The sequence below is a fragment of the Seriola dumerili genome, unplaced genomic scaffold, assembly GCF_002260705.1.
Source record: "Seriola dumerili isolate Sdu_G_001 unplaced genomic scaffold, Sdu_1.0 BDQW01000079.1, whole genome shotgun sequence".
Classification (NCBI taxonomy): Eukaryota; Metazoa; Chordata; class Actinopteri; order Carangiformes; family Carangidae; genus Seriola; species Seriola dumerili.
Window position 1 is genome coordinate 648,062 of NW_019174334.1, and position 14,578 is coordinate 662,639.

General features: G+C 40.9%; 2 protein-coding genes across 2 annotated transcripts in view; one reads left to right on the forward strand and one right to left on the reverse strand.

The window, feature by feature from the left end:
• Positions 1–2,508: 2,508 nt before the first annotated feature.
• Positions 2,509–8,234, reverse strand: gdap1 (ganglioside induced differentiation associated protein 1). Its single transcript, XM_022744298.1, has 6 exons — positions 8,076–8,234; positions 6,505–6,697; positions 5,792–5,965; positions 5,161–5,255; positions 3,996–4,110; positions 2,509–3,902 (listed from the first exon to the last, which is right to left on the reverse strand). Exons 1-6 carry the CDS (start codon positions 8,232–8,234, stop codon positions 3,550–3,552), a joined length of 1,089 nt encoding a protein of 362 aa, XP_022600019.1. The 3' UTR covers positions 2,509–3,549.
• Positions 8,235–9,608: 1,374 nt separating this feature from the next.
• jph1 (junctophilin 1) overlaps positions 9,609–14,578 on the forward strand; it is a 34,040-nt gene continuing 29,070 nt past the window's right edge. The window contains exons 1-3 of the mRNA XM_022744334.1: positions 9,609–9,653; positions 9,767–10,266; positions 12,529–13,297. Coding sequence (XP_022600055.1) covers positions 9,888–10,266; positions 12,529–13,297 — 1,148 coding nt within the window. The 5' untranslated portion in view covers positions 9,609–9,653; positions 9,767–9,887. The remainder of the gene's footprint in view (positions 9,654–9,766; positions 10,267–12,528; positions 13,298–14,578) is intronic.

The window sequence follows — 14,578 nt, forward strand, 5'->3', positions numbered from 1 at the left end:
AGCCTGTCAGCGGCTCATATATTTTTTTGTGTCTGGCCAAGGTATAGAGGACTGTTTAATGATACATTCATATGCTGACAGCTTATTCGAATATTATTGACTCTGCCTCAAAGAAAAGAAATCACCATTGTTTTGCAGCATGAGTGAAGAGAACTTTGCCCAATTATTCTGAACCACCTGTTGGATTTTAAACAACTGAATAGCAAAATGTCAGGACCAATCATTTGAACAACAACCATGTCCAGCTCCAGCAGAAGGTTTATTTTGTCAGCTGGCTGAATTGTTTTTTGGCTGCAAAGGACTCTCTAATATATAGCAGTCCACACAAAAACACAGAGGCAAAGCACTGCACTGCTTAAATGGCTTAACTTGCATGTTGTAAGAAGTAGTGGTTTTCTGATAATAGAAGTAATTTGAAACATACAGAAGCTTGGGGAGCATACACCCTTTCCCTGTGAATTATGGGGTGAATGTTATCCTCCCTATAATTCACAGATGAGTGTGATGAGTGTTGTTTAAGGATATGCTGCCCTCTAGTGGGTATATATATGTGTGCATTTACTCCTTTACATCAATATTCATCACAGAAAAAAAACCCTTTTTGATTTAATGGTAGAAGCTGGATTTTTTTTATTTTCCTTTGCTCTCAAAAGAGCCTCAATTCTTTGTGGCCTGGATTCTACAAGATGTTGGAAACTACTTTGAGATTCTGGTTCATGTTGACCTGTTTGCGTCACATCATTTCTGTAAATTTGTCAGCTGCACATCCATGCTGCCAATATCCTGTTCACATCCCAAAGGTGTCCAGCTGGATTCAGATCTGGTGACTGGGGAGGCCACCGAAGTTCACTGAACTCATTATCATGTTCATGAAGCCAGTGTGAGACGACTGACTTCTGCTTTGTGACATAGTGCGGTATCATACAGGAAGTAGCCATTAGAGGATGGGTAAATTGTGGCCGTAATGGGTTCCATATGTTCAGACAGGCTGTGGCATTCAAACAATGATTGGTCGGTATTAGTGCCAAGAAAGCATTCCTCGTACCATTACACCACCACCACCACCACCATCAGCCTGGAGTCTTGACACAAGGCAGGTCGGGCCCATGGATTCATGCGGTTGACCAGTCTTCATCTGTCCAGTTTTGTTGAGCCTGAACCCCACTGCTGCCTCAGATTTCTGTTCTTGGCTAACAGGAGCAGAACCCGACATGGTGGTCTGCTGTTAAAGCTCATCCTCCTCAAAATTCAATGAGTTATGCATTCTGAGATGCTTTTCTCTTCACCACAGTTGTACTGTATTGAGTGGTTATGTGAGTTTCTACAGCCATATTCTGTGGGCTCCAATCAGTCTGGCCGTTCAACCTCTGACCTCTCTCATCAATGATATGTTTCTGTCTCCAGAACTGCCATTCACTGGGTGTTTTTGTTTTTGTTTCTGGTAAGTACATTTTGGAGATTACTGTGGGGGAAATTCTCAAACCAGACCATCTGGCACCAACAATCGTGCCACGATCAAAGTTTGTGAGATCAAATCTTTTGCCCATTCTGGTATTTGAAGCTCCTGACCTGTATCTGTGGGATTTTATGTGTTGCACAGCTGCCACATGATCGGCTCATTGGATAATTGGATGACATAGAAGGTGTGCAGGTGTTCCAAATAAAGTGTTCAGCGAGTGTCATAATTACTGCTCTTGGAAATAGTCACACAGATCTTATGTCTTAAAATCGGCCAAATATGTATTTTTATCGGGGTAGTGTTCTGTTATGGGGTTAAACCATTACTCCCCATTAATAGTCTTCAGTAACATTACAGTAATCAAGATGGAATTTTGTCATTTTGACATTTTGAATTTTGACATGCATTAGGCTCGTCTTGCTCATAACCTGCGACAGAGGTCACAAACTCTGTCTTTGGTATAGAGTAATATTTATGCTTTTATGACTTTGACCCCTCTCTCTCAAAATTACACCTGTGTGATATAACCCCATAGCAAAAATGATGTCATTTTGGTTGCTGTTTGCGAGGGTATGATTTTCCAGAGCTAACACACTAGAATGAGCTTATGGTCCTTTGACAGCTAAGCTCACATGTGGCTTTAACACGTGTGAGGCATTTCTTCAACAGCTACACAGCCCAGCCCTCTGGACACTGAAAACAAAGGCCAGTCTTTGTTGAAAGGCCCAGCATGTGTCTATTTTATGTGAGGCCGAGCTCACGTGAAGAGAAGTTTAAATCAAAGCTCAGCGTATGTGAAATGTCACTGTCAAACATGGAGGTTTTGACTAGGCAACAAATTACTGTAAATGTTGACTTGCATCCAGACTCTGAGAAATGTGATTTGCAGTCTTTAGATCTTTAGATGTGGGATTTTAAAACGTTTCAAGCCTATATGATATGTGATAGCTAATTAAATGATGCTGAGCCATGAATTTTTAATGCCATTCTCAGTCTTATTTGATTGACAAGAAACAGTGGAAAGCATTTGGAAGCAGTTTAATCTCAGACAGATGTTGCATATGGTGGTCTGGAGACATTGTAGGCCTAAACAAGAGTGGAAAAGCGATTCAATCAACCATTGTTACAAAGAGAATATTTCAAGCAATTATTCATCATATATTAAAACATGAGTGCAGGTGTGATAACAGGGAGTTCCTACAGAGTTGCAGTCAAATGTACACACAGATACAGTATGATATCTGCTGGGCAGACTTGGTCACAGAAAGCAGGCTGCGCACCTCAAGTGTACTTTTTAAAATTCTATCACACAAATATGAATTACAATAAAATAATAAATGACAAAGCAGATGTAGGGTGAAATATATTATGCTCTTAATAAAGATTTGAGTACATAAAAAGATATCTGTAATGACCATACTGGTGTTTTTGCATCTTTTAGCCCATTTACTATAAATCATGTATGCCTTACATTTGAACTGTCATTGCTTTTCATTACTTTCAGTAAAGTACGAAAATGTATTTGTGCTGCTCTATATTTGTGTCAAAGTTATGCTGCAATTGCATGGCACACAGTTAAATTCCACATTGTCTTTTCATTTTGTCAGAGAGGAAATGGTACATTTAGGTGCTATCAAAGGGACTTCTAAAAACAAGGTGCTCATCTGGAAGATAGCCAGACCAGGTTTTTAATGGTCTTTGCATTATTTCAGGCCTATTCAGAAACTGACACTCAATTTGTAGAGCTACAAAAACACTTCAGATATGGTATGTGTGATTTAAAACCAATGCAACAAAACATGCAAAAACACTAGTATGGTTCTTTAAGTCAATCCTTTGGTGTACAATGCAGCAGTACCATAATGAGGATGACGAAAAGTGCATTTTGTGCAACCAGCTAAATAGAAAACAATCAAGGTGTGTTACAGTTACATATTACTGATGTCTATTAATCAATCATATTCTTCTATGTATTTTAGCTTTTGAGAATTTAAATTAGCGTTTCGATGTATGTGACATTTCTCTTGCTCTTTTTGTTTCTTTACCTCCCACCCCCAAATCAGTTCAGTGCCAAAACACCTCAACATCCCTCAGCTTAAGGTAGTAAGCCTCTTCTTCATGTAAAGAAAAGCAAAGTATGTAGCTCCTCCTAAAACGCCTATCAGCAGAGTGGTTCCAACAATTACCGGGGCGTTCTTCCTGGCCACGCGAAACGCCACAGGTAGGACAGCAGATATCAGGATGTTGTTGACATGACCCAGAACCCTCCTGAAGGCCGGGCGCTGCACCACACGCTCGTAGTATGTTTCCAGGTTGACACGGTTACCGTTGCCCCAGTAGCGGCGGGAGAGGCCAAGGAACTTGAGGCGGTGTAAGGTTACTGCCAGAGAGACGTCAGCCATGCTGAAGAACTCACCACACAGCCAGGACTGACTGCCTTCTTCTACAAGTGAAAGAGTCATATTAACACAATCATATCCATTATTGTGTATCTGTATGGTACACTGGTTACTAAGCAACAACGTGTTGTGGTTACCTGGTGTTTCTTCCACCCTCCTCTGAAGCTCTGTCTCTACCTGGTCCATCACACTTTCCAGTTCATCCAGAAGCTTCTTCAGGTACTTCATGTTATCATGGTCAACCAACTTAGACTGCAATAATAATAATTTAATAATTACTAATAATAAATAATAATTTAATATAAATATACCAGTACACAGCACAACTGTATTAAACATTATACGAGGAGTCATGCTTCACGTCAAATGCAGAGAGCTATAACAACAGAAATAGTGAAGCTGAGGAAAATGTTTTGAAAGGTTTAGAAAGGTTATAATGCCATTATTTCATGCATTTTTGTGCTGATTATTTTGTCAAAACATCATTTCACCACAACCTACATAAAATACCTAAAAATGCAGATTCTCACTCTGCGGTATCTAAACAGAAAATAAGTTCTTTCAGCTTCTTCATGGATCTGATCAACTGTTGTTCAGTACAGAGTTTGTAGGGACTAAATGTATCTTAATTTTACTGTGTCAGTGTCTGTTAACAATTGACATTTGAAATGAAATCTATATAATAATATATAAATTCACAATTTAAAACCACACGTTTAAAGTGTGATTTAAATCTAGAAAGCTGAGATGGTAGTCGCTGATAATCAGCAGGAGTTTAGCTGGGTTTTTTATTTTCCATCATGATTTAGCTACAGCCTCATTTAGTTATATGGAATAACAAACTGAAATACCAACATAGTGGTTTGTCAAAATTGACATTTTTCAATTACATAGAGCAGCTGGGGAAAAAAATCATTGAATCTAGTTTCAGATTTTGCCAAAGATAGTGGCGGCTATATTGCCAGATAGCTTGAGTTTTCTTTTTTTGGGTGTCTTGAATAAAGTTCAACAGAGACCACAGAATAGGATACTAAACAGAGTGCTTATTGCAGCCTGGACATGGTTTAAAGCTCTGATAGTTACCATGAATTTTACATGCTCTTGATGGAAATTATACATTTCTATGTCATAATATTTTTTACATTATAAAACAAATGCCAGTTTCCAGTCTTAACTAAATTTTTTTACCAAATATGAATTTACTGTGTTGGTTTTAGATGGTCTTAAATTGCACAAACTTAAATCATAAAACAAAGGCAACAGTTTTTCACACTTGCCACTCTGCTAACTTGAACAACTTACTTTTAAGCGCCTCTGTTTTGCTATGTAAGCATCTTTGAGCTCTGGGTTCTGCTCTGCCAGTTTCTTCAGCTCCGACTGTGTGTTCCCGATCTGTGCTGTCACACAAAAACATAGGATCATGTTAGACATGACGAGGCACACTGTGGTACCGTGGAACTCAATAATTTCATATAGAAACGTCTCATTCCATGCAAACAGCTTCCTCTTCTAAACACACAGTCTCACATTCATGACAAGAAGAATCAGATTCAGATTTATTTAGAATTATGAAAAGGGACACTTTTACTCATCTCAGTATTGTTTCATGGCCATAGCCATAATTGATGATTTCAGTCACAACTTTGATAAGGCAGAACATATACAATGTAAGATAGGGTGCAACAGGATATGTGCAGTATTGGCGTACCACAGAAAAATCTGCACAGCTTCCATGGTGCTACCTTGGCATGAAGTGAGATCCATGTGGAACCTTTCCAACACTTTGCTGAATGCATGCCTAAAACATGTCTGGCTGTTATGCAGGCATGTGTCCTATCCAATACAAGGGGCAGCAAACCGTGGAACCGTGGATACAAAATGTAAGAACATAAGGTTGTGTATTACTGCTAGAGTGCATCTCTGTGTTTCTTACTTCGTATGCATGTGGCTGCATATGCTGGTATGTGGGAGTCCACTGTGATCTCAGGATGGAGGATGGAGCCATGGGTGTAGGCATCCATCTGTAGTGAGTCCAGCAGCTCTCTGTAGTGCTGCACTCTGTGATAGTATGTACTGCCCTCTTCAGGGACCAGCTTGGGAGTGCCCTCTGGAAATAAACAAGTCATGAAAAGGAACGAGCAATGGTGTCAGGTGTGAGGGAATCAAAGTGATTTCAGAGCAGAGACAATAGAGAATCCTGGCAAAAGAACAAATGTTTTATATAGTATAAGCTTGCTTCAGGGAGAATACACAAGGTTCAGAGCTAGGAAAAGGAAAATCTGTGTTTTGTAATGTTTAATGTTAGTGGGCATTTGAATGTATCATTTTTCATTGGCTTAAATAGGTCCATGCTTACCAGATTTTCTCTGCTTTCTGGTGACTGGATGAGACCCTTAGAATAAAGCTACTATGGATCAGTGCAAACCAAGAGAAAATGAATGAATAACTGAAAAATCAACAAATGCAAATTAAAATTTTTTTTAAACAAATGAAAACAAAAAATGTACATTTATTTTAAAACCAAAAATTCAACAAGCAAAGAGAAAGAGGAAAACAATGTATGGAAACCACCTTGTATGCAGCCCTGCGGGGGTGTATTACAGTGAGAGAGTTTGGGGCTGCCAAACAGTCTTTATTTAGTCTCACCATCATTGAAGTTGTGCTCCAGGTAGTCCATTATCTGTGTTGGGTCACAGATGACGTTGTCATTATGGACTAAGACCGGCACTTCACCAGTAGGATTCAGACGCATGAACCAGGGCTCGTTGTGTTCACTGAGTGGTAGGCTCACATCATACTCCTCACAGTGCAAACCTTTCTCTGCTATGGCCAGACGCACCTGCAAAACCACAACTCTGATGTGATTGTGATGTAAGTTTATATGCTGGAACTACACTAATCTAATCTCTTTTCATCTCTTGATCAAAACAATCAGGTATTATAGTTATTAACCTACACATGACTGAGCTACAATCTTTGTGTGTCATTAATGCAGTTTTTGTTCCCTTGAAACAAGCAGTGTGTTCAAGTAAATCATTTGGAAGCATCAAAAAACAATCCAAACAATGCTGTAAGCTTCTCTGTTATCAAATGTGAATGATTGTGAGAGGCTTAGTCCTGCTCTTGTTAATTAAAGATCACATCCAGCATTTTACAACACACTGCCACTTCAATAAGCTTAAGACAAGAAAAACATTTTTTATGTCAACGACTCACAAACCACAAGATTTTGGCTCACAGAATCCCACCATATCATATATTTCTTATTTGTGTTAATTACATATTGTATAACAAAGATCAGAGCTGTGTAAGGTAAAAGTCCTGAGGTCTATTGTGAAAATAATAACAACAAACACAACAAACACAACCATCACAACGACAAATATATTAAAATATGTAAAAATATAAAATTTTACACAAATACTGTGTTTTTTAACTTTTCATGCTCTACGCTTAAAGATGGTTTTCATCTACTGCTTGTAATCAGTTTCAACAACTAAGAATGGTGGTGACTGGAGTACTTAGAGTCATGATAATTATTAATAAAATCAAACAGTACATGCCCATAAAAAAGGGGAAATTCTGAGTCACTGTGTTAAGATATAGATATATTGACACCTTACCTAAACTTGTGGGGTCCAAAATAAATTACATAAGTATATTAGTATAATACTGATGAATGATCCTTAGAGACACGTGTTTTATCTTGTTAGAAATCAAATATTTAAAGGAAAATTTCCAGTTTTTCATCCAGTTGAGACCACGTCCAAGATTATTCCAATTACAAAAGGGAATTGAGGGTGTTTTGGCAATTAAATATGCAACAAATTGTATGCTTGGTGGGCTTTTTTGTGAAGACAAAAATTTGACCAGCAGAAGTAAAACCAGTGTAACTATGATGTCAAAATATCTATTGTAGTCCTAATAAGGATTACAACGTCTAAAAGATTTTACTAGATATCACTTAATTATGATTTAGGATACCCTTCTCATTAAAATTGTTCGGGCTGAAAGGCAAACAAACTGCAATAGCACTGAAGAGCTTTCTATTGTAATAACGCGTTATAAGTCAGTGTTATTCATTAAAACAGAGGATGTGTGTGTCACATAAAGATGAAACTATGCACTGTAACACACCCATTTTAATAGATTTCTAATTGGACCTCTGGTGAGGAGCTGTCCGCTGGACTGTGGTGCTGAATCGTAATGACACTCACCTTCTGAGAATTGAAAGACTGCGTCCAGTGATAAAGCGTTAATTTTGATTCGCTTTGTTTCGCAACTGGACCACTTTCTTCTTGTGCATCTTGAGCCGAGTCCGTTTCTAAAAGAGCAGCTTTCTCATCTTGTGATTCAGAGCTGTTTTCGGACGCCATTTTATCTGTTAGTATTTTAGGGGACAAGTGAGGGCAGGAAGCACGTCACAGTCGACAAGTTACACCCCCTGCAGGTTCGGAGTGTAACGTAAATCTCCTTTTTCAATTTTTAATAGTATTCCAAACTAACTATTTAGAAAAAAACACATTTATTTCGCAGTATATTGAAACGGTCAAAAGTTTTAATTTGTATTTTGGGTTAATTATACATTTAGCTTAAACCTAACACTTCTCTAGCTGTTTTTCTTAATTTCCCTCTTTTGCTCTTTTTTCATTTACTTCGTCGTCGTCGTGGATACCTACGGTAGCACTGATCTAGCAGTAGTACAGTAAGCCAATATTTTATCCATAGTCCAAATTCAAATAAGCTTCACCAACTAACCATTATTACATAGAGTATGTAAATTATTGCCAAGAACATGTTTTATAATGTAAAATTACCATATAATGACTAGTGTAAGAAATAAAGACAACAAATGGTTGTCTACATTGACTACAATGACAACACTTTGATCCTGAAGGAATACCATTCCTTAGCTACGCAGTAAATGCATTTGTACAGCAGAGGTCGCTATAATAATTTTGTTTAAAGTGCCTATTGTGAGTGTACAGACTTGACTGTCATTTAAGGCTCATACTAACTAATAGAAACCAATTGAATCGAAGAAACTTTTGTCCTTCATCCTCTTCGTCCCTTATTTTTCTTTTGTAGACTTTAGGGAGGAGAGGGAATGACCTAAATGATGCACTGACTAAATTATGTTACTGACTAAAGTGTTGACTAAAAATCATTAATACTTTTTGCACATATTCACTGTGAACAAACTGTTTTAACTTTCATAAATAGTTGTAACAAGAAGATACAATTAAAAAAGTCATATCAGGAAGATTAGGCCTATAGTATACAGTCACTGTTGAATACAACAAACACGTCATAGGTATCTCATCAGTGTATGTTGTATGTTGTACAGATGTGTAGAAATCTGCTATATACGGTATACACTATCGCTTAGTATACATGTCACAACACAGTTAAGAGTAAATAGGAACATATGGGCAATAAAATAATATAACAAATCATTATAAACCCATCACAGACAAACACTTACTCTGTGGCTATTATGGGAAATTCCAATGTGGGGTTTCAGTAAATGAGGCGCCTCTTTTAAATGTATAGTCGGACATAGCTATAGGTGCCTTACTTTGGGGGGGTGGTGGAGGGCGGGGGCGTCCAGGCTCTTCACTGAGGCGGGAGAGAGAGGGCGCGAGGAGAGTGGGAGGTCCCTGTGGCGTGACGTTGCGATTGGCCCAGTGTCTTTCTTCAGCACTGACTCGACGCCTCTCTCTCTCCCTCTGTGATCAGTGGGTGAGAGGGGGGAGACGAGCAACACACAGCGGAGAAACCGGCGTGCGCCTCCGGTAAATGACGCCCACCATTCATACCTTTACACAGCGCATGCCTTTTGTATTACATGTCAGTGTCTAGAAGTACCAGTCCAATTTCCTCACCCTCCTATTTTTTATTCCTACAGTCATCATCTTGTTGGCTCATCCTATCATCACACCGCCGGTCCTGGATCCTCTAACCTCGGTCCTGGAGACGCCTGAGTCTGCAGCAGCGCACGATCTGCTTTATTTCCAGCCTATATCTGAATGACGGGCGGAAGGTTTGACTTCGACGACGGTGGCACTTACTGCGGGGGGTGGGAGGATGGCAAAGCCCACGGACACGGCATCTGCACCGGACCCAAGGGCCAGGGCGAGTACGCCGGGTCCTGGTCGCATGGCTTTGAGATAGTGGGGGTGTACACCTGGCCCAGTGGGAATACCTACCAGGGCTACTGGTCCCAGGGGAAGCGGCATGGGCTCGGCGTGGAGAATAAAGGAAAATGGATCTACCGCGGAGAGTGGAGTCACGGTTTTAAGGGTCGGTACGGCGTCCGGCAAAGCCACAACACACCTGCTAGATATGACGGTACCTGGAGCAACGGGCTGCAAGATGGATATGGAATAGAAACTTACGGTGATGGCGGTAAGGAACTCTTCGAAATGTGGCCCAGTGTTTGTTTAATGTGTGTCGCTTTAACGGCTGTGACTGATGATGTGTTATGTAGCTGTGAGTGAGGATGCTCAGACTCTTACTGAGGGAGGTTGATGGAAGTACATCAGTGCATGAATTTCCATCTGATATGATCTGAGTTGGAGCTGAGATTGCGCACTGCAAAACGTGGTCATGAACACCCCTCAAAAATTATTACTTACCCCTGTTAATGTTAACATGTTGGATACCGTTTAAGATAATGCGTCTTCTCTTATTCCAAGGCACATCTCATTTGGCAACTACTCATATGACAGTGGGAGGAAAGTGACTCCTGTTGCCAGCTCAGTGGCACCATGCCCCGTCTAGAAGGAGTTTGGAAATCACAGCAAATCAGTCTGTTTGGAGCCAATTATAGCCAGACTATCACCTACTTCTCTGTCATTTTCACATTTGAACCTGCACTGCAGAAACACCTCTCACACAGAGTCATTGTAGCTTTGTGGGTAATGCAAATGTTTCCAATTGCAAGTAACTTGTTTCATACTTTTTTCCGGGAGTGTTACTTTTGGTAGCAATTCAGCCATTCTGCAAGTGTCAAACCACTAATTTGATGACCATTTGATGCAATTTTCAATGTCTATTTAACTCATTCTTTAATTTTTAGACATATTTTTAGTGGTGAACATAATCACAATTTGGGCTCCACATCATCACACACAGCCATGTTAAGTCACGCACAAGACACATTCTTGAACTAGTTGAAAGTGAGAGGTCAATAAAAAGCCCCTCTCAGAGCTTTGATCTCACTAATCTTAGGTATGTTCATAGGTCATATTTTGTCTAGAGACCTGTGTATGATCAACGAGACAAGATCCCAAGCGGCCTACAAGCACAAGAGCTTGCATGTGATTCCGTAGGCCTGTTGTGTATTGCAGGCCATCATTGGGCTATCTGTGAACATCATCTCCACTCACGGAGGCCTTATGGTGCAGAATAAATGTCTCACATATGATGGTTTCAGAGGGCTGGGCTTTGGAAATCAGCTGATCCTAGAGGATCTACAGAACATCTGGCTGTCTGACCCCGCAACATCCTGATAACTTGATCTGCAGGGTGACCGAATTGAACTCCAGCCGGAGCCAGCCTGTTAATCTCACACTGTTTATCCATCTAAATTCCTGCCCAGGCTAGTATATCGTTTTTTGTTAGAATCTGACCATTATGGCATATTTCATTGTATTGGTCAATGAAGTATGATTGTTTGATTAACAAGCTTTTCTCCTTATCAGGAACAGTATTGTAATATGATGCTCTGAAGAAGCTACAGTAGGCCAGCACATGCTCATTGGGCTCAGCAGCACCAAATGGGATTAATGAAGTATTTCTCTCATTATGTGACTCATAGCAATTCCCTGTCGTCAGAGACAAACGGATGGTGGTGAATGCGCCTACTGTCAGTGGGGGAGTTAGTGGCCGCCTGAAAATAGGCTCCTAGCTGAGTGATTCACATTCATCCCAAGTGATCCTCAGTACCAGCACCTTAATCAAATCTCTGTGATTGAGTTAGTTATGCTCACGGTCCCTGATCTGAGGGGAGGGAGGGAAAACATTTCATTAGTTGACATTCTCTCTGCCCCTACAGCAAGGCTCCTCTGTGTTCCCATATGTAATCGCTGATACAGAGAATATCTAGCTGCAAACATGCACAACAGGAAACAGAGGAACCCTCTTGTGACCAAAAGTACCAAAATAAGTACAAACTCACTGTAACTAAGAAGGAAAATGTTACCCTGGCAAGCTTTGTAAAACAGGTTAAGCTTTTCAGACATGCTTATCTTCAGATAATCACACTCCCCTTAAGGACTCAATCATGTAAAGGACCATTTTAATTTGTGTTTTAATTTTGATTTTTTGTCTTTCTCAAATAGTTTGTAGAAATCCCAGACAGGAGACATTTTCTAGGTTTAAAGTCTGTTTCATTTGCTAAAGATAAAAAACTACTTTTTTGGAATGGAGCCCAGTTGAAACAAACAGACTGTACACACAAGCAAACACACACACAAGCAAGACTTTGGAAACACCTTTCCTTCTTAAAATCATTGAATAGAAAATATTGTAACTTTTAATTTGGTTCAAAGGGGCCATGTGGTAGAGGTGTTGGTAGCCACTGCCTTAAAGGATAGGCCTTAAAGGATAGGAAGTATACAGTTCTGACTACTATGACTCATTGACCCTTGTCACATGTTTCCTCAGGTACCTATCAAGGCCAGTGGATGGGCGGGATGCGGCATGGCTATGGCGTGCGTCAGAGTGTTCCCTATGGCATGGCCACTGTTATCCGCTCTCCTCTCCGTACATCTCTGGCCTCGCTGCGCTCCGAGCAGAGCAACGGCACCGTGCTCCAGGACCTCTCCTCCCCCGCAGACACGCCGACAGGCAGCCGCGGGGGCTTCGTCCTTAACTTCCACTCAGACAGCGAGGTTGTCACTGGCAAGAAGAAGGGCCTATTCCGCCGGGGCTCACTCTTCGGCAGCCTCAGGCAGCTGCGCAAGTCTGACTCTCGGACCTCAATCTCCAGCAAACGCAGCTCTGCAAGAAGTGATGCCACCATGAGCCGCATCAGCTCCAGTGATGCCAACTCTACTATATCCATCGGTGACGGCGAGCTGCCAGATGAGGACCTACTTCTGGAGGACCATGTGGATGCCACCACGACCGAGACCTACATGGGTGAATGGAAGAATGACAAACGCAATGGATTTGGTGTTTCAGAGAGATCCAATGGGATGAAGTACGAGGGAGAATGGCTTAACAACAAGCGCCATGGTTACGGGTGCACAGTTTTCCCAGATGGCACCAAAGAAGAAGGGAAGTACAAAAATAACGTGCTGGTGCGTGGAATAAGGAAGCAGTTGATTCCTCTAAAGAACCCCAAAACCAAAGAGAAGGTGGATCGCGCTGTGGAGGGGGCACAAAGGGCTGCAGCCATTGCCAGGAGTAAAGTGGAAATAGCAGCTTCCAGGTACTGTGTTTATGTGTGTTCATTCATGCTTCTGTATGTGCATGTGGGTGTATACTGTGTAAACATAACAAAAAGACTACCTGAACATCCTTAGGTGTTTATTTTCACCATTGAAGAGCGGTGGCCTGTTTGACAAATATCGCCTAGTCTGATTGAAGGCTCAGTCTTGTGTAAGCGGAGTCGCATCGGAGCAGCTCCGACCTTTATACATCACCAACAGTCAAGGCTTTTGTGTAGCCAGTGTGATCATCCCTGGAAAAGGTTCTGTTTCTATTCTCTGCCCATATCTTTCATTCCGAGGGAGAGAGGTCAGGCATCTTGTGTGTGTGTGTGTGTGTGCGTGCGCGCTGGCCTGTGAGTGTGTAAGAGAGAGATTTGTGTGCCTGTGAGTTCATGTGCGTGAGCAGTATAGCCATACATGCACTCGTGCCAAGTGCGTCTCGTGTGCCCAATAACGATACCTGCTCCTCCTGCCAAGTATTGCTCTGATGTGGCATCTGCTCTTTAACAGGTGGATGAGATGTGACCTTTTCATTTAAAGCCTCCCTCCTACTGGGACACAGTTCAGGGTATGCAGCATCGCTTTGACATCCTCTGGTTTCATTGCATCAGGGAATTATTAGACTGAAGACTGTGAAGATGTGTGCAAGCTGTGAAAAGGTCTCTATGCAGTCATGTGTGCTTTGATTTTGTTCTGGTGCACATGAATTTGCATGTATGAAAACGCATCAACAAGAATTTATAGAACTCAAAAGTACAGATGTGTTAATTGTATTTCTCTCTCACACATACTGAACACAAAGAAGAAGGGAGCTGTCAAATTATTAGTCAGTCAATCACAACATAATGAACCATACTTTTACTTCAGCTAATCAGTTCAATTAGTCTTTTGTCTTGCTGGGTGCAGCTTGTATATTTCCAGATTTTTGCTTTCTATCCTTTATAGGAAACAAAACTAAGTGTCTACAGCGATCTAGTCATTCTGTGAGGACATACTTAGGCCCAGCAGTGCTTTGATGTAAATGCTAACATTAGCATGCTGACCCGTTCACAGTAATAATGCTAACAACTGACGTCCGGTAGTTACTGACTAACTTTTACCGTGTTCACCGTCCTAGTTTTGCGTGTTAGCATGATGCTAACACAGGCTGGTGGGAATGTCATTAGTTTTGCAGGTATTTGGTCATTGAGGCACAACCGGCATTTTGACCTGAGGATGGCACTTGATGAAAGTTATCACAATTCAACCTGCGACTATAGCAAATGTCATTGCAATCCATT